This window comes from Stegostoma tigrinum, chromosome 5 (genome assembly GCF_030684315.1).
Source record: "Stegostoma tigrinum isolate sSteTig4 chromosome 5, sSteTig4.hap1, whole genome shotgun sequence".
NCBI classification, from domain to species: domain Eukaryota; kingdom Metazoa; phylum Chordata; class Chondrichthyes; order Orectolobiformes; family Stegostomatidae; genus Stegostoma; species Stegostoma tigrinum.
Window position 1 is genome coordinate 36,221,155 of NC_081358.1, and position 18,640 is coordinate 36,239,794.

At 39.3% G+C, this 18,640-nt stretch overlaps 1 protein-coding gene across 1 annotated transcript in view; it reads right to left on the reverse strand.

The window, feature by feature from the left end:
* Positions 1-2,268: 2,268 nt before the first annotated feature.
* Positions 2,269-18,640, reverse strand: part of LOC125452135 (cytochrome P450 7A1-like) — a 37,117-nt gene continuing 20,745 nt past the window's right edge. The window contains exons 4-6 of the mRNA XM_048530157.2: positions 15,413-15,543; positions 12,251-12,429; positions 2,269-8,598 (exon numbers count right to left, since the gene is read on the reverse strand). Of these exons, the coding sequence (XP_048386114.1) occupies positions 8,305-8,598; positions 12,251-12,429; positions 15,413-15,543 (604 nt within the window). The 3' untranslated portion in view covers positions 2,269-8,304. The remainder of the gene's footprint in view (positions 8,599-12,250; positions 12,430-15,412; positions 15,544-18,640) is intronic.

The following is an 18,640-nucleotide window of genomic DNA, read 5'->3' on the forward strand; positions in this document are numbered from 1 at the left end:
ATGCCCTTGAGTTCTGATTCTCCAAACCTGGGAAAATGACTGAGTACATTCACCCTATCCATGCCTCTCATGATCTTATACACTTCTATAAGACTCCCCCTCAGTCTCCAATGCTCTAAAGAAAAAAGTTCTAGCTTGTCCAACCTCCCTATAATTCAGTCCCTTGAGTCCTGGCAACATCTTTGTAAATTTCTTCTGAGCTCCTCATTGTATTGCACTCTCACATCCTACTGCTATTGTGATTTGGTTGTGGATGGAGTTAATGTTGACAATGTTAGATGAGATGCCAATCAAGCAGGCTGCTTTGCCTTGAATGGGATCAAACATCTTAAGTGTTGGTGAAGCTGCAATGTGTCCAGACAAGTAAAGAATATTCCATCGTGCTCCTAACTTGTGCTTTATGGGTGGGAGACAGACTTTTGAATTCAGGACGTGAGTTTCTTGCTGCATGATTTCTAGTCTCTGATCTGCTTTTGTAGCGACTTTATTTATATAGCATGCTTAGTTAAGCTTCTGATCAATGGTAACCTCCAAGATGTCGATAGTATGGAATTCAGTGATGGTAATACCATTGAATGTGAGTGAGATAATTAGATTCAAGCTCTTCACTTATCAATTCAAACCTGAATGTTGTTCAAGTGTTGCTGCACATAGAGATGGGCTTTTCCACTAAGTGAGTTGCAAATGGTGTTGAGTTGAGGGTTTACAGTTAATCGACATCCAGTCCTTGCTCCATCTGGACTTGAATGAACTTTCACGTTGAGTTTTAGGATCAGAGTAAGAAACCTTGGTCAGTTTTTAATCTCTTCTCTATTACAGTTTCTCAGAATCAAACTGAGAAAACCCAAGCTATGGTCAGCCAACATGGCATAGACAAGATTGAACCTGGAACTTTCAGATCCAAATGATTCTTATACTGGATAATTTTGCTCTGTACAATTTTGAATACATTATTTCAAAAACCACTTGCCCTGTACAATGTAAAAGACATTATTTCAAAAACCACTTGCCCTGTACAATGTAAAATACATTATTTCAAAAACCACTTAGATGGTAGAGCTCAGTTATCACTTTTCAGTCTTATTTATAGAGCCAGCTTTCTTCATTATTTAATAACTTCTTCAACAAGTTCAACATTGAAAAATTAGATTTTCTGGATCTAAATATTTTAATAGAAATCAATTAAAAATGTAAATAAGCAATTTTGATGCATTGGAAAAAATCTCTAAAGTCCAGTAATCACCCTCTTATTGCAACTTGCTTTAAATATACAAATTTTCAGCTTTTCATGATTTTTCTATGTCATTATAATTTCATCCTAAAATTAGCTTTATTGTCACATGTACTGAAATGAGTACAATGAAAAGTCTTTAAGTAGCCACTGACACTGTCAACTCACATACAAGGTACTGAAGTACTAATTTTTCAGTACAGATTCTTAGGCAGAAAAATTAGAAAAGTAAAGAAATAAAAAGTCCAGCATTACAGATAGAGTCATGGAAACAGACAATTCTGTCCAACTCATCAATGCTGACCAGATATTATAAATTAATCTAGTCCCATTTGCCAGCGTTTGGCACATATCCCTCTAAGCCCTTCCTATTCATATACCCATCAGATATCTTTTAAACATTGTAATTGTACCAGCCTCCACCACCTCCTCTGGCAGCTCATTTCATACACACACTCGCCCACACTGGCATCTAGCCTCCAGTACCTACCAGGCTTTGACTCCAGACAGTGCTAGGCTTCACCTTGAGGCTGTCGAACCTGGGAGACCTCTCTGGAATCACCTGAAGGCTGGAGGTCCATGCTGAGGCCACACTGAGCAGCTGAGAGACCGCTATTTGCCACCATGACACCTCCATGCCAGCCAAGAGACTGTCACACTCAGCTGGGAGATTGCCACATTGGACAGGCGGGTTGGTGGGGGGGAGGAGGACCAACATGCTTTGCCGAGAGGGTGCTTCGCTGTGTTTGCACTGAGGCTGGGCGTTCAGGACGTCACCGAAAGGAACATAGAGAGAAAAATACATGAAAAATACATAGAGAGAAAAGAAAAAAAGAAACGAAATGGATGGAGCTGATGGGCCACTACTCTGCTGTCATCTTTGGATATACTGATCATGGAATTGAACGCTAGGAATTAGCTACACAAATCCAAGTTCTCCGTTGAGCTGCCAAAGGATACATGGAGGAAATAAGCAATAAATGATACTGAACTATTTTAGATCTTAATATGTACATAATTTAATGATTACTGTTTTGAATTACAATTACCTTATTGAACATAACATACATAATATTTGATACATTTCAAAGTTCTGTGCACTTACTGTGCAATAAAAATCATGAACATTCATGCACGCAGATGTTTCAAACTGTTACAGAGCTTAAATTGCAAAATTTTCAAGCATTCACAGTTGAATCTGTATTTCCATCTTACCTTTCTCACAACAGTTGTGCATCACAATAACATCAGCCACAAATAATAGGTAATCTATGTGATAAAGTTTCTGATGACCACTCGCTAGCTTGTTGACAGTTCTAGCAGTGTATACTGATTACTGATAATGGGAACTGCAGATGCTGGAGAATCCAAGATAACAAAGTGTGGAGCTGGATGAACACAGCAGGCCAAGCCTCTCTGATGAAGGGTCTAGGCCCGAAACGTCAGCTTTTGTGGTCCTGAGATGCTGCTTGGCCTGCTGTGTTCATCCAGCTCCACACTTTGTTATACTGATTACTGTTGTTCTTGTTCTCAGATGGAGAACCTCGGCATACTGTGACATTTCAGCAGCAAGAAACAATCGGTAAAACACATTCCAAAAAGAGTATAGCATTCTCTATTTACCTTAAAATCCAGTCTACAAATTTAGTACTTTTTGTCTAGAAGTTATTATCTCAAGTGGGACCCAAAGTCATCGCAGTGCACAATTGACTAGCGAATTTTTAACGTCAGTAAATATATTTGAAGGTTAAGGCCTAACAGATCTTACACTGACTCTAAATATTTTAGTCTTTTGTTAGTTAGAAATTTTAGTATTAGAGAATAAAACAATTGCTACATTTGTGACTAGTGCCATCATCACCAAGTTGGCTATGAGGTGCAAAGTTCACTCTACTTTCTACCCTACCTATCTGTTTTATTGCGTACCTCAGTAGAGTGCATCTTTTAGATAATTGTTCCATGTAATCATACTTCTTTAACTTTGTAAAATGGTTGTCAGCAAAACAAAGTCCTTAAATACACAACAGTTAGGTCATTCCATTGAAGTTCTTGACAGCTGAATAATTGACTAACTGTATTACATTCTTGAGGAGATGCCAAAAGACCAGACAATCCCACTGCAGTTGAGCTAACTTATCTGGATTTTCAAAAGCCCTTCAGTAAGTGCCCAGAATAGACTAATGAGCAACATCGGAAATGTGGAGGCATGGAGACTTGGCAGAATGGGTTGCTTGCTGGCTACAAGACTGAAAGTGGAGAATAGAAATAAAGGGTGGTTATTCAGAGTGGCAGAGGTGTGAAATGGAGTTCACAAAAATCGTGCTGGGACAACAGCTGTTCACAATTTAGATTAACAATTTGGACTTTGGAATCCAAAATATAATTCATAAATTTGTAAATGATATCAAATTTAGGGTATGGTCAATTCTGAGCAGAGCTGCAACAAATTTAGGAGTAATTAAGAAACATGAAGAATGGATACATATTTGGCAAGTAAAATTCAGCGGAGATAAATGTGTTGTAGCACATTTTGGTAGGACAAGCAGAAAAATCGTTAATTTCTTCGAAATGGAAAATCTTGATGGAGAACAGGAAAAATGAGACTGTGGTGTTCTATGTTCTATGCAGTACAAATATACAAAACGCTATAAGTTCAATCATGAGTTAGCATAAAGAAAACCAAGCCATAGGCTTTATTACCAGAGGTGTAGAATTGCATAGTAAGGAAGTTCTGCTAAATCTCTATGACACCTCAATTAGAATATACCTAGGAATATGTTCACCATCTGTTCACCAAATTATAAACAGGATGCAGAGGCAATGGGTGAAGAGAAAATTTGCAAGGATGCAACAGAAATTTATGGGAATTCAGAAGAAACTTCCTTACCCAAAGAATGGTGAGAAAGTGGAATTTGCTATCATGGGCAGAGGTTGAAGTAAAAAGATGCAGATATATTAACAGAATGCCAAACATGAAAGGAATAAAGGCTATATGAATAGATTTAGAAGTGGCAGGATGAGTCAGGGCTCAAGTGAACCATTAACAGTGATATGTGCTAGTTTAGTCAAATAACCGATTTCTGTGCCACGTGTTCAATGTAATCACAGAAAAATTACATTTCATGGTGGCAATACAATTGAAGCTCCTATCAAATGGCTGTAAATGTTTAATAAACTATGATGACAGGCCTAAGTGCTACTTTTTAAAAAACGGCGTATTACAGTAAAAATGTTCAATTCGCAGTGGCTTGGGATGGGAACTAAAGATATGTAAGTACATATGCCAGTATCTGACCAAAATGTGTCTTTCAGAAATGTAGAAAGACAGCTCAACAATCCTGGTTACAGAGTTGACACAGTTAGGAGCTGGAGGAACACAGCAGGTTAGGCAGCATCAGAGTGGCAGGAAAGTTGTTGTTTTGTGTCAGGAACCTTCTTCAAACCCAACCCAAAATGTCAACTTTCCTGCTTCTATGATATTGTCTGGCTTACTGTGTTTCTCCAGCTCCACATTATGTTGTCTCTGACTCCAGCACCTGCAGTTCTTGCTATCTCTGGTTACAGTGTTTTCAGTTTTTAGTTGGGACAAGGTATAGAATAAAAAGGTTGGGTGAGTATATGGTTAAGCAGATTATCAGGAAGGTGATGGCATACTGGTAACATCACTGGACTAATAATCCAAAACCTTTGGCTGATGTTTGAGGGACATGTGTTTGAATCCCACCATGTCAGATGGTGAATTTGAATTAAATAGAAATCTGGAATAAAAACCCTTATGGCCACCACATAACTACATTCATTGTTGTAAAAGCTCATTCAGATCACTAATTTCCTTTAGGGAAAGGGATCTGCCATCCTTACCTAGTCTGGTCTGCATGTGACTCCAAACCAACAACCATTTGTTGACTCTTAACTGCCCTCTGGACAATTAGGATTGGGCAATAAATACTGGTTTAACCAGCAACATGCAACTCCCATGAACAAATAAAAAGATATTCACAAATGGAATGAAAGATGATATACCAGTGAGCTAATCAAATAAGACCACATGGTTTGAAGTAAAGTATAGATAGTCCCATTGCTGAGACTATAATTTAGAATCCCAAACAGTTACAGGGAGAAAGAGGAGCAAAGGAAAATTCCTGAGAAGTACAGAAACAAGTCTTATAATAATAGGGGATTCCAATTGTCCAAAAATTAACAGGGATGAATAACAATGTAAAAGAAAGAGGGTACAGAATTATTTAAACGGAAGCAGGATAACTTTTTATTTAGCCAATTAATTAAAATGCCCAGCAAGAGACAGGTCATTTCTGGGCCTAGCTTTAGTGAATGGAGTTGGACAGGTAATAGTGGTATGACTGGTAAAGCATTTAGGTAATCATGACCGAAATATAGTTAGATTTAAAGACGCCATACAAAAAGAACAGTACATACCAGAAGTAACAGTTCTTAATTACAGAAGTTAAGGGGAGACAGTGGTGTTATGATAATGTCACTGGATTAGTAATCTAGATGCCCTGGTTCTCTGAGGCTGTGCCCTTGGGTCCTAGTCTCTCCTACTAATGGAGGTGGAGAGAAGATAGTGAGGAGGAAGTGGTAAGGCTGGCAGAAGGATTTGGACAGGCTAGGAGACTGGCCAAATAACAGTCATATGGAATGCAATGTGAGAAAGTGTGAGGTTATGCACTTTGATAGAAAGAAAGGAAGCATAGACTATTCTATAAATGAGAACAATGTTTGGAAATCTGAAGCACAAAGAAACTTAGGAGTCTAGCTCAGGATTTTCTTAGGGTTGACATGCAGGTTCAGTTGGCAGTTAGGAAGGCAAATGCAACGTTTGCATTCATTTTGAGTAGTCTAGAATACAAGAGTGGGGATGTGCTGCTGAGGCTGTAAAAGGCTCTGGTCAGATCACATTTGAAATATTGTGAGCAGTTTTGGGCCCAACATCTAAGGAAGGATATGGTAATCTAGGAAGGGGTCCAGAGTAGGTTCATAAGAAGGATTCTGGGAATGAATGGGTTATCACACGAGGAGCAGTTGAGGATTTTGGTCTGTACATGATGAAGTTTAGGATTGGTGGGTGTGGGACAGAGGTCTGATTGAAACTTACAGAATACTGACAAGCCTAGATAGAGAGGAGATGGAGAAGATGTTTCCATTAGTAGGAGAGACTAGGACCCAAGGGTACAGCCTCAGAGTGAGGGATGACCCTTTAGAACTGAGGTGAGGAGGAATTTCTTCAGCCTGAGGGTGGTGAATCTGTGGAACTCATTGCCACAGAAGACTGTCAAGACCAAGTCATTGAATGTCTTTAATACAGAGATAAATATGTTCTTGATTAGTAAGAGGATCAAAGGTTACAGGAGAAGGCAGGAGAATGGGGTTGAGAAACAGCAGAATGGCAGAACAGACTCAATGGGCCAAATAGCCTAATTCTACATTTACATCTTATCGTCTTATGGTCTAACTCTCTACGGACATGGGTTCCAATTCCACCATGGCAACGAGTGAAATTTAAAATCTATTAATAAATCTTGAATATAAAGTTAGCCTCAGTAATGGTGTCACGAAACTATCGTAAATTGTCATACAGACCTATCCAGTTTAGTCATGCTGTTTAGGGAAGGAAATCTGCCACCCTTAGCTGATCTGGTTTACATGTGACTCCAGACTCACAATAACGTGGTTAACACTAAACTGCAAACTATTCAATTCCATGACAAATCGGGATGAGAAACAAATACTGGTCTTGCTAGTAAATCTTGTAAAATTCCATTAAATAATAGCGATAATGGGAAATGTCAATTTTACTAAGCCACTATATGATTTAATAAAAATGAACAGGAAACTGCTACTTGAGGGTAAAGAAATAGAAAAGCAGTGGCAGGCCTTCAAGGAGGAGATATAAAGAATTCATAACAAGTATATTCCCACAAAGAATAAAGATGGGACTTCCAAATCTAGACCTGCTTGAATGTCAAACAGCATTCAGGGTAGGATAAGGCAAACAGGAATATTTGTCACATTCCGGAGCTCATTACTGCAGAATGACTAAAGGAGTACAGAAAGCGCAGAGAAATTTAGAAAAAAGAAGCAAGGGCATGGGTGAAAAAACAACAAAACATCAAAAAAACATGTCCACAGTTTCTTAAAGATAGCTGAATAGGTAGATAAGTTGGTTATGAAAGCATAGATTATATATGTTTGTAAATGGAAGATCTCCCTCTATTAGCTAAGGCACAAAATATAAAAGCAAGGAAGTTATGCTAGAACAGTATGAAGTAGTAGTTGAGCCACAGTTAGAATACTGCACACAGCTATTGTCATCCGAGAGGGTACACAAGGAATTCACAATGATGTTTGTTAGGAATGATGAATTTTAACTACTAGGAAACATTGAATAGGCTGGAGTCATGTTCTTTGGAAGAAAAGAGGGTGAGGGAAGATGACATTGAGGTATGTAAAATTATCAAGGCCCTAGATTGAGTGGATCTGAATAATTTATATCTCTTAGCAGAGTCATCAATAACTAAACTGCCTATATTTAAAGTCATTGGAAGTAGGATTCACATGGAGCTGAGGAAAAATATTTTCATCCAGAGGATGGTGGGAGCTTGGAAGTCATTGCCTGAAAGTGTGCTAGATGCAGAATTCCACATTGTGTTTAAAAAATATTTGGTTATGATGTGCAGGGCTACAAACCAAGAGTTTGGTCTGGCAGTATCTATGAAGAAAAAAAGAGTTAACATTTTGGGTCCAACGATGCTTCCTCAGAATGGCTCATCGGATCTGAACATGAACTCTGTTTTTTTTCTTCACAGATGCTGCCAGACCTGCTGAGCTTTTCCAGCAACTTTGTTTTTGTTCCTGATTTGCAGCGTCTGCAGTTCTTTCGGTTTTTATTCAGTTAAAAACTGGGATTAAGTGAGATTTTTTGGCCTCTTTTGTCCCTTAAATTTTATTTTTTTCTGCATGTTATTTTTCATTTAGGTATCAATGAGAAAAAGCTGTGTTTCTGTAAGGGGGCATTTTAAATTTCTGCCTTCTGTGGAATCACAATACCATTATTATTTAGTCCGGTAGCGAAACTGAACATCATGCAATGGTTGCAGAATTCCAAATCCAATCCTTGAGTTATCAAGGGGTGGAATGGGTGCTGTGGCATCAAGCAGTTCCATGTCATAATAACAGAGCAGCAAAGCCAAAAACTGTTTGATCTCATTGACTGCAAAATAGCGACCAGGACACATACTGGTTCCAGAACCAAAAGGCATGAGATAGTATTTCAGCTTTCTACCATTTTTGTAGAATGTGGTCTTCTCTCTTCCATTTTCATCCACAAATCTGTCGTATTTAAATGCCTGTATGGTAAAGAATTATATTTTGTTTTAGTGCATTCATTAAACTATCGCATGAAAAATAAGCTATTTGGAATAGTTTAAAACCACCTTTTGCTAAAACATTTTGGTAAATCTTTACTTTCTGTTTGACAACACTGCGAGCTGAATCTTGAAATAAATTGGCGAAATGTTAGTTTTGTTGAGTTTCATGGATAGTTTCGTTTTGCAAGGCCTAGCAAGTTTTCTTCTGCTAGCATCCCAAACCATCTCATTAACTACCTACCATATCCCTATGGCGCTCCTTTCATCTGATACCGCCTGATTCTTCCACTTGCTATAACAGAAGTGCTCTGCATTGTCAGGATATCCTGTGATATACCAATATTCCTGGTGTCCGTGCCATATTTAAAAGCCCATTGTTTGTAGACATTCACCCCGGCATAGCTGAGACGGGAGAATTGGCTTCCTTCTTTGTGGGTAGGGGCCATGGAAGTTGCCCCCTTGTTTGTAGACATTCACCCCGGCATAGCCGAGACGGGAGAATTGGCTTCCTTCTTTGTGGGTAGGGGCCATGGAAGTCACGGTGGATAGGGTGGTGCAGGGGAGGGACACCCAGTTCTCCAAGGACCAGCAGAGGAGTCACAACACCAGATCCTGCCATTCTGGTCTGACGTTGCTTCTCGGGTCAGTGGTATGGAGGAACAATCAACAGTGCAGGAAGGTGGCCAAGGGCATTTGCCAGACTGCAGTGCACAAGTGCATATGGAAAGTAATAAGTGCTCTGTGTGGAAAGGCCAACAAATATATCAGCATCTTCTTGGCAGATGATTTCCAGGGTTGTTCCCACAGATACAGAGCACATTTCACTGCATACACCTGGCCTGGGCTTCCTGAAAACAGCCAGTTGTGTTTGTAAATGAGAAGGAGTTTTATTCTATTAACATTCAAAATGTCTGTGACTAACAAAACTGAATTACTCAGGAATGTGCTAGTTTTCCAGGCAGTTATCAAGACATGTGCACCTTAAGGAGCTCCTCGCTGCAGCAGCTATTTGAGGTCCTTGATCATGTGTATTGTTGGATCCTGGATGACAAGGGTTATCCCATCAAAGTTTGGCTTATTAAACCAGCACATTATCCCAAAGCTCCACATGGGAACGTATCTATGGTAAATATTTGTCAACAAGCATAATCAAAGAGCAAACGATTGGATTACTCAAATACCTGCTGCCTTCAACGTATGAGCAGAGATTTACAATATGCAGCTCAGATGGTGTCCAGAATTGTTACTATCTGCTGTGCCATGCATAATGTAGCATTGCAAGGAGAAATGCAGATTGAGTACAGCAAGGAGCTGCTATTCCTCACAGCTAGGGATAATGGAGAGGAATATGAGGAGAAGAAGAAAGATCTCATGGCCGCTGATGTCATGCCTGCCTGGCCTCTTAGGGACGACTTTGGCCATGAATATTGAAAGTCATGTTTGACAGTCATTCCCTTCGTTTGCCCACTGTTCACCTATGACTGTCGGTCTCAATGCTTAATGATCTCACTACAGATATCTTTTCCTTTACAGACCAAGAAAATGGACCAGTCTCAAATGGGATAATGAATAGAGATGATTACACCCCAAGGATATAAACTTTACATTGACTTTAATATCATGAGCCATCTTCCCTGACATTGTTAAGACCATAGTTGCACATACTTTCCTGTGATCTTGGCCACTTGCTGAGTTATTAATTGAAGACCAGCAGATGCTACATGTGCAGCCATATCACAATACCTTGGGAATACAAACCACTCCATACATATTACCATCCAATAAAGATTGGCTTCACCACATTATTGCCTCTACAAGTTAGATGTCTGTGTCCTTTATTCAAATACAACTGCCAAACATGAAGCACTGGCCTAGGGTAAGTGATGACCAAGCGGTATTACTGGTAGACTATCAATCCAGAGACCCAGGTAATGGTCGGGGGTTCAAAACCTGCCATAGCAGATCGTGGAAACCATTGCCATTTGTCAGGAATAACCCATCTGGTTCAGTGATGTCCTTTAGGGAAGGACACTGCCATCCTTACCTGGAATGGTCTCTATGTGACTCCAAACCTACAGCAATGTGGTTGACTCTTAACTGCCCTCTGGGCAATTAGGGATGGGCAATAAATGACGGTCTAGCCATCGATGCCCACATCCCATGAATGAATTTTTAAAAAAGACTGTGCACATCATATTACACCATGTGTCATTGCAAAAGAGAGATGAAATATTAATTTAAATGGCTTCTCTGAAGGAAGCAATAGATGCACAAAATGACTGCATTGGTCATGTGAACAAAAGATATTCTTGTATCTGTTTGTTATAGTGTGTATGATTATTATCTATTTTAACAGCATTTATTTTAGATTTTGAACCAGTGTCATGCAGGTTGTCTATATGTGAAGATTAATGATTATCTTGTAAATATTTTTGTAATCATGGTGATTTATTTTATAACACAGTATAAAAGAAAGACTTCTTGGAGAGAACTGGACTTTTGCTTTTATTGGGTGGGTCTGGGAGTAAAAAGTTGCGCATTAGGTTGTGTATTAAGCAGATTCTAGAATTGGTTTTGGCTAAAGGGAAATACCAATAGATTGTAGGGAAAGCCATAGTTTGGACAGATCTGCAGAAATCTTGACTGAAACCGTATGTGAAAAGTAGTTGTTTCTAAATTAATGATTTTCGATAGTATAGAAGTATTAAGAAATACAGTACTGCAGTGCATGGAGTTTACTTTTAAAGTTTCACATCAGGAGTGTTTGGTTAAAACTCTGAATGTATTATCTGAAGCTACCTCAAGTGTACAAAGATTCAATGAAGAGGCAATCAGATTCTCCAGACAGCGAATCGAAGCTGCAGATACAAAAGGAAGTTCTCTTTGGTGTAAGTACTGTAAAGAACTGCTGGGATTAATGGGTTCGTACTTTACCTTGTATTTCACAATCTTTACACTGGTATTATAAACAAATAGTTTAATTCATTCTACTTTTTCTTCATGTCTTTTGTGGACTTTATTTCTGTTATATTGTTAAAATCACATTTACAGGATTACATGCTTATGTTTCAGTGAAATACCTCTTTGTTAAAATCAAAAGAACTATAATTTAATAAATTAGGTTTCAAATTGAGGTCTGACTTGTCCAAGAATAATATCACCTGAGATCATAACATTAAGTAGATGTGCATACAATAATGTCTCAGCAACCATGCTATCATTGTACCTTTAATACTTCTTAATTTTCTTTTGTGAGTACTGATGTCAGCAGCTGGTGAGGAGATAATTTGTTGAACATTATGCCTTGTTGTGTTTGCATATGGGACACGAGTCCACTGCACGCACTTAAAATTTGCTCTGTGATTTCACGCGCTGTGGCTCCTAACATGTGTGTAGAAGTGGCTCTCACTTCCTATTCTACCATCAGGAGCTGGCCTCTTCAAGTCCACGCCCCACAGTGGAGGCACAAGATGGAGCGAGGCTTTTCCAAAGCTACTTGTGCACCTTTCGAAGCTGAAATGAAGATTCATTATAATATATAACCAGTGTATGTTTTAGAAATATAATACACAGGAATCTTTAAATTATTCACATTAGAATTTAATGTGTGCAATGCTGATATTTTACTTACCAAGGGAGCCTCATAAACTTCTGGATCGAAATGCAGTTGTTGAGGATATAAACCAATTTGATCTCCTTTTCGAATAGCCAGCTTTGTGCCCCCATCCAGAGTTAGGACAAAGTCCTCAGTAGCAACACGCAGCATTATTGATGCACTTGATAAGCGTAGGCTTTCATTTATTAGACTACCTGTTCAATTTATTTCAGATGATCATTTAGTAGAGATTCACAAAGAAAAACATAATACATACAATGCCAGAAACTGTTTCTTTAAATAATTATTATCAAGAAGTTTTGGAATATGGATGCAAGTACATTCCAAGCCACATAGTATTTTGACTTAGAAATATATTGCTGTTCCTTCACTGTCGCTGGGTCAGAGTCGTGGAAGTCCCTACCTCACAACATTGTGAGTGAACCTATAGCAAATGGACTGCTGCAGTTCAAGGAAGGCAGCTTACCACTGCATTTTCAAGGACAATAGACTCTAGCCCAACTAAAAATACTGTTATCCCTAATGCGTAGTAAAACAAATGCACAAATTTTATTTCTGAAATTAACCACAATGACAAAGAATGGTAGATAATGGACCATAAGGTATAAATGAAGAGTTCAACTCAAAGGGCATAATCTAATGAAGCTCCTTGGAGAGGGGAAACAAGGTAAGTAGGGACATCTCAATGTGTGAGAGATGAAATGTCAACTTCCTGATTACAGAATTAAAGTTTTGAATAAAGTTGGCAGAGGTTTAAAAAAGGATTGTGTTTTCCAAATGCCAGCACCTATTTTTAATACATGGCATGTTGTGCATATTCATTAAGACACATGTTGCCATTTAAGTCAACAGCAAATGAAAAATACATGCTTTCTGATTGATGAATGGTTAAAGTTGATGTATTGCAGGTGAGGTAATTGTCCAGGAAAATTTGGTGTGAGTAGGTGTTGCTTTTCCTGTATAGTAAACATTGTTGATCTGGGAAGAGGAGGTTGAGCTGCTACAATGGGCTTGGATTGTGGTTGTCCAGGGAAATCAGTGCATGGACTTCTGAGGGAAAGCGGCAGTTGCTCTGAATATCCACATGTGACAGGTTAGGAGGGTCTGACACCAATTTAAGTTAGCAGTACTCCTCTCAGACAAGTTGAATGATGTTGCTGGCTTTCAACCAGTGAATGCCATCTAAATATGGTGCCCTGGCATAGAAATCCATGTGGTAACAGCTGAGTCTGCAACTCCCTGCCTGGCCCTCCATGCAGTCGGCTGGGCCTTCAGCTGGGTGAAGCTAATTGGCTGGAAACTGTGCGATTGCATGTAGCTAGCTGTCCCATCTCCAATGTTCGGTCACACCATCGGAAAATTCACTGCTGCAAGAAGCTGCTGTCCAATGGTTCTAATAGTATTGTGAACTATAATAAAGTCTAGTGTATTATCAATGTCACTGGAAGCACAAGATTGATTTGCTTCATTAAGTGGTATATGTACATTGATAGATGAAGTAAGTGTTAGTGTTAGATGAAGTACGTAACTGTAGCAGATAGAGCTCAGTATGGGGAAGCATGAGGCCATCCATTTTGGACTTAAGAAAGATGGGTTAGAAAGATATAATGTTCAGATTCAAAAATCATTAACATTTAATCAACCGGTACTAAATATAAAAAAAGACATTAATGGAATTTCGTCTTTTATCTCAAGAGGGCTAGAGTACAAAGTAATGATGTAGAGGTGTCGGTGTTGGACTGAGGTGGACAAAGTCAAATATCACATAACATCAGGTTATAGTCCAACAGGTTTATTTGAAATCACAAGCTTTCAGAATCTTGCTCCTTCTTACAAGATTCTGAAAGCTTGTGTTTTCAAATAAACCTGTTGATCTATAACCTGATGGCGTGTGATTTTTGACTTTGTACAAAGTAATGTTAGAGCTATACAGAGGTCGGCTTATACCCTACGTAGAGTATATTGTTCACTCTGGACACTGCACTGTCTGTTAACCATGAAGCAGATACAGTGCTGGTTTACTAGATTATTGTCAGTATTAAAAAGATTAACTTCTGAGGATGAATTACATTAATTAGGCATTGAATATTGAAGATAAAGGAGTGATCTAAATGAGGTGTTTAAGATGATTAAAGGGTACACAGGAAGAAAAAGATTTCCCTTGGGAGATTACAGAGCAAAAGGAGTTGTTGTGGCATCTGTCAGTCTCAAGAGACCATGGATCTGCGCCTGGAGAGTTTTGATTCAGCTGCTGATGATAGCACAACATCTGTTGCGGCTGTACAGGCCCACACGGGAGTGACAGTCTCGGTTGTAGCGACTGCATTTGAAGACACTCTCTTCCCATGTTGCCGTGTTGCTGTCTTTCTGTCGAGCGCACTTTTCCTCAGTGGCAAGCCTCAGTTTCTCCTCTCCTCACTCCAGCCCTCTGCGTAGTTCCCATCTCCAGCGTGAGCGATTGTTTGTGACATCTTCCCATCTCTCAACATCCAGGTCCCTTTTGTGTCCCTTTTGCAGACATCTTTGAAACGAAGATGAGGTTGTCCTCATGCTCTCTTGCTGATGGCCAATTCCCCATACAGCACATCTTTCGGGATCCTCCTGTCTAGCATACGATGTACGTGACCCAACCAGCAGAGGCGGTGTTGTTGGAGTAGAGTGAAGAGGCTGGGTACCTGGGCGCGGGTGAGGGCTTCAGTGTTGGTGACTTGGTTGGTCCACTTGATGTCCAGAATGTGTCTCAGTGTATTCTTAAAATTAGCACCAGGCATTCTGAGGTGGTGTCATAAAACATTTCCTCAAACATAAATCTGGAATTTTCTTGAATCTCAGTCAACTGAAAATTTCAGTCCTGAATTTACAGTCCAGCTTTATTGAACCCTGGCAGATGGATGGAGTTACAGAAACTATCGGCCATCATAAGGTGAATGGTGCTGAATAACTTACTGTAGTTCCTAAGTTCTGAAAGGTTTGTCAAAATTACTTTTTTGGCTGTTTTTAGCAGTAAAATTGTGACTTATTACATTAATGAAAGAGAAATAAATAAAATCCACTGTCCAATACCAGGCTGCTTGTATGACGGTCAGTGTTAACCACTAGTTGTGAATTAGTCTTCAGATCATGTGGATCATTATTACATATATATGATTCAAATGATAAATGTTTTCATGTTCTTACCCATAGCTGTCATGCTATCTAATTGTTCTCTGGTGAAGATAATAGGAATATTAATGTCTCCATGCTTCTGATTTGTCACACAAAGCAAGTTTTCAATTTCATTTTTCACTGCTTTCAGTGCTTCTGGAGACCTGTAGATTATGTAAAACCAAATAAACAATGTTGTAAATTGAATGTCACAGGCAGTAATATGACAGCTTTCCATCTAGATATGAAAAATAATAGCTCCACATGGATTTCTTGTTCCCAAAACTTAGTAGCCCAGAATTTACTGATAAAATAATGACTAATAAATAACTCATTACTATTAACGTACAAATTGACCAGCAAATTATGGTGAGAAAGAGATATCTGCCAAATGGCAAATCTCCACAAATTGTTGGATGTATCACACTGCTCTATTATTAGTTTTGCAAAAATGGCATCTCATAGTATTTTCATTATGGTCCTGCATCTGTACATTAATTGACAACTAATTCCAACACAGGAAGTAATTGTAGAAATTTACAACTTAAATAGACTTCCTCTTAACAGTATGATAACGGTTAATTAAAAAAAACAAAGAACTACAGATACTGGAAACCAGAAACAAAAATAGAAGTTGCTGGAAAATCTCAGCAGATCTGCCATCATCTGTGGACAGAAGCAGGATTATCATTTCAAGGCCAGTGATTCTTCTCAAGAGTTGACCGTAGAAAGGTCACTGGAACTCAAAACAGTATCTTTGCTTTCTCTCCACAGATATTGCCAGATTTGCTCAGTTTCTTCAATAATTTCTGTTTTTGTTTCTGATAATGATAAATGTCTGCCAGTCTATCTCCTTAGCTCAGCAATTGACAATTAAAAGTGCAGATTCTCATTTTTCATGTAATGAGTGTTTGTTTTTGAAAATTTAAAATATTAGAAACTATTCATCTTACTATTCCTTTCTATCTCTTTTTAGCTCTCAACACGATCATTAATTTCCTCTCTTTATTTCTCTTTAAATACCAAAATCATCTACTCTAATTAATAATCCTTCTCAGTCTCTTGTTTGTTTATTTCTCAATCCTTAATAGTCAAGAAAATACACTTCCTGAGAGAAATGCTTGAAAGTAAAATCTCTCAGTAGTCATAACTGTAACTCTTCAATGTAACTGATGAAAGCCTTTTTAGCTTGTCACTTACACTTACATCTTCCACTGAGTTCTCACCTTGCTGACAGTCAGGAAACAGGTCCTGTAGGAGACAGTAAGGATTCCAGGTGCTGGAAGCTAGAATCAATAAATGTGGAGCTGGAAAAGCATAGCCGGTCATACAGCTTCCAAGGTGCAGGGAAGTCAACGTTTCAGGCTGAAACACTTTGTTAGGACGGGGGAGGGGGAGGGGAGCTTGGAAATAAATAGAGGGGACTGGTAGGGCTGGGGGGAGGCTAGATGGGATGGATTATGCAGCACACTCTGTTTGGGGTGTATGAAAGGCTAACCCAGACCAATCTGAACAGTAGGACCTCACTTCAGCAAGCATATCATCTGCTCCACCTTGGCCCTAGTAATGGATAGGCTGCATTGTATCTTTGCTCCATATCAGTCAGGTGTGTGAGTGGCAGAGTCATCAGCCATATCAGCAATGGCAGTCGCTGTCTCCAGTAATCATCCTTACAATGCAGCTGCACACTACAAGCAGCAGGATCATCAAAGTTCTCAAGAATGAAGGCAACATGGCAGCTCCCAAGGTGTTGGATGCCGACCTCTAAGAAGTGGAACAAGTGATCACAGATCTCTCTTTCCCTCACTGCTTACTAAAGACCTAGTTGAGCAGTTATCTCCTTTAAGATTCAGCCAGTTCAGTAATGGTGCTCCCATGCAACTTTCATCTTTAGGCATCACAGATCACTTGTGCATTAATAAAATGCAACCCTTTTCTATTAAAGAATTCAGCTGCATTACGCAAGAAAGGATGGCCTTCTCAAAGCGACATCACACCTCCACGCACTATCTTTGTCAAAGGGAAATGAGAAGGAGCAATGTGATCTGGCACAAATTGCATTGGTCACCACCTTGACACATTTGTGGACTGGTGATTGAGAGATCCGACACGGGTCCCCACTGACACCTTGGAAGGTGTCAATTGCTTGAAAGTTCAGTGCAAGTCTCACCTTGATGGTCATAGACTCCAATTCAGTAGTTAGCGTAATTCTGTGGCAGTGTCGTGGGGCTTCCTCAGCCTAAAGATGAAAGTTGCATGGGAGCACCATTACTGAGCTGGCTGAATCTTAAAGGAGATAACTGCTCAACTAGGTCTTTAGTAAGCAGTGAGGGAAAGAGAGAGAAATATATAATCAACCCCATCCTCACCAATCTACCTGTTATGATATAATTATTGGTGGTGCTTAAGGCGATCCTCAATATTAGCCTTTTCAGGCCCATTCACCAGATACAACATTCCAACTACCGCCTAATCAGTGACTTATAAAAGGTATAACAGGGTTATATAAAATATAAAAGATAAAGCCCCACACATTTTACCACGAAAGACTCTCCCTCTTGTCTCCCGCCTCAGCTGAGGCACAGTGACCCTCAGGTTAAATCGTGACCACCTATCTCTCTCTAATGGTATCTAATGGTCTGGTAGGACTATGGCAACTTTACTTATAGGATAAAGTAAGTCACCATTGTTCGAGATGACCATAAGGCTGCCGTCTCGTAAGAGAAACAGGTTGGAGATCAGCATGCCTCAGCTAAGGGGACAGGCTGAGAAGGGAAGTCCCCCTACCTGGTAAACCTCAGCTGGTGCAGGAATTGAATCCATGCTGTGGACATCACTCTGCATTGCACATTAGTCATCCTGGGTAACTAACCCTCATTATATCAAATATACAGCACAAAAACAGGCCAGTGAGCCCAAAGAAATTATGCCTGCACTCATTCTCCACTTGCACTCCCTTGTCTTGCTATCAACACATTTTTTGCCTCATCTAGCTTCCCCTTAAATGCATTTATTCTGCACTATTCACTTCATATGTCAAAATGTTTCACATTCTTCCTATCCTGTAAGAGGTTTCTTCTAAACTCCCTATTTGGTGAGATGTTTCAAAATTGACTGCCTCTAATTTTGCTCTTCTTGACTTGGAAATATTCTCCCTGTATTTATTCCACAAAAATTATATAAGTTGAAAGACTTCCATTAGGTTGCCAGCTTTAGTTCAGGTGGATTAGGTGCCCTAAGCAAACCTTCAGCCATGTTTCT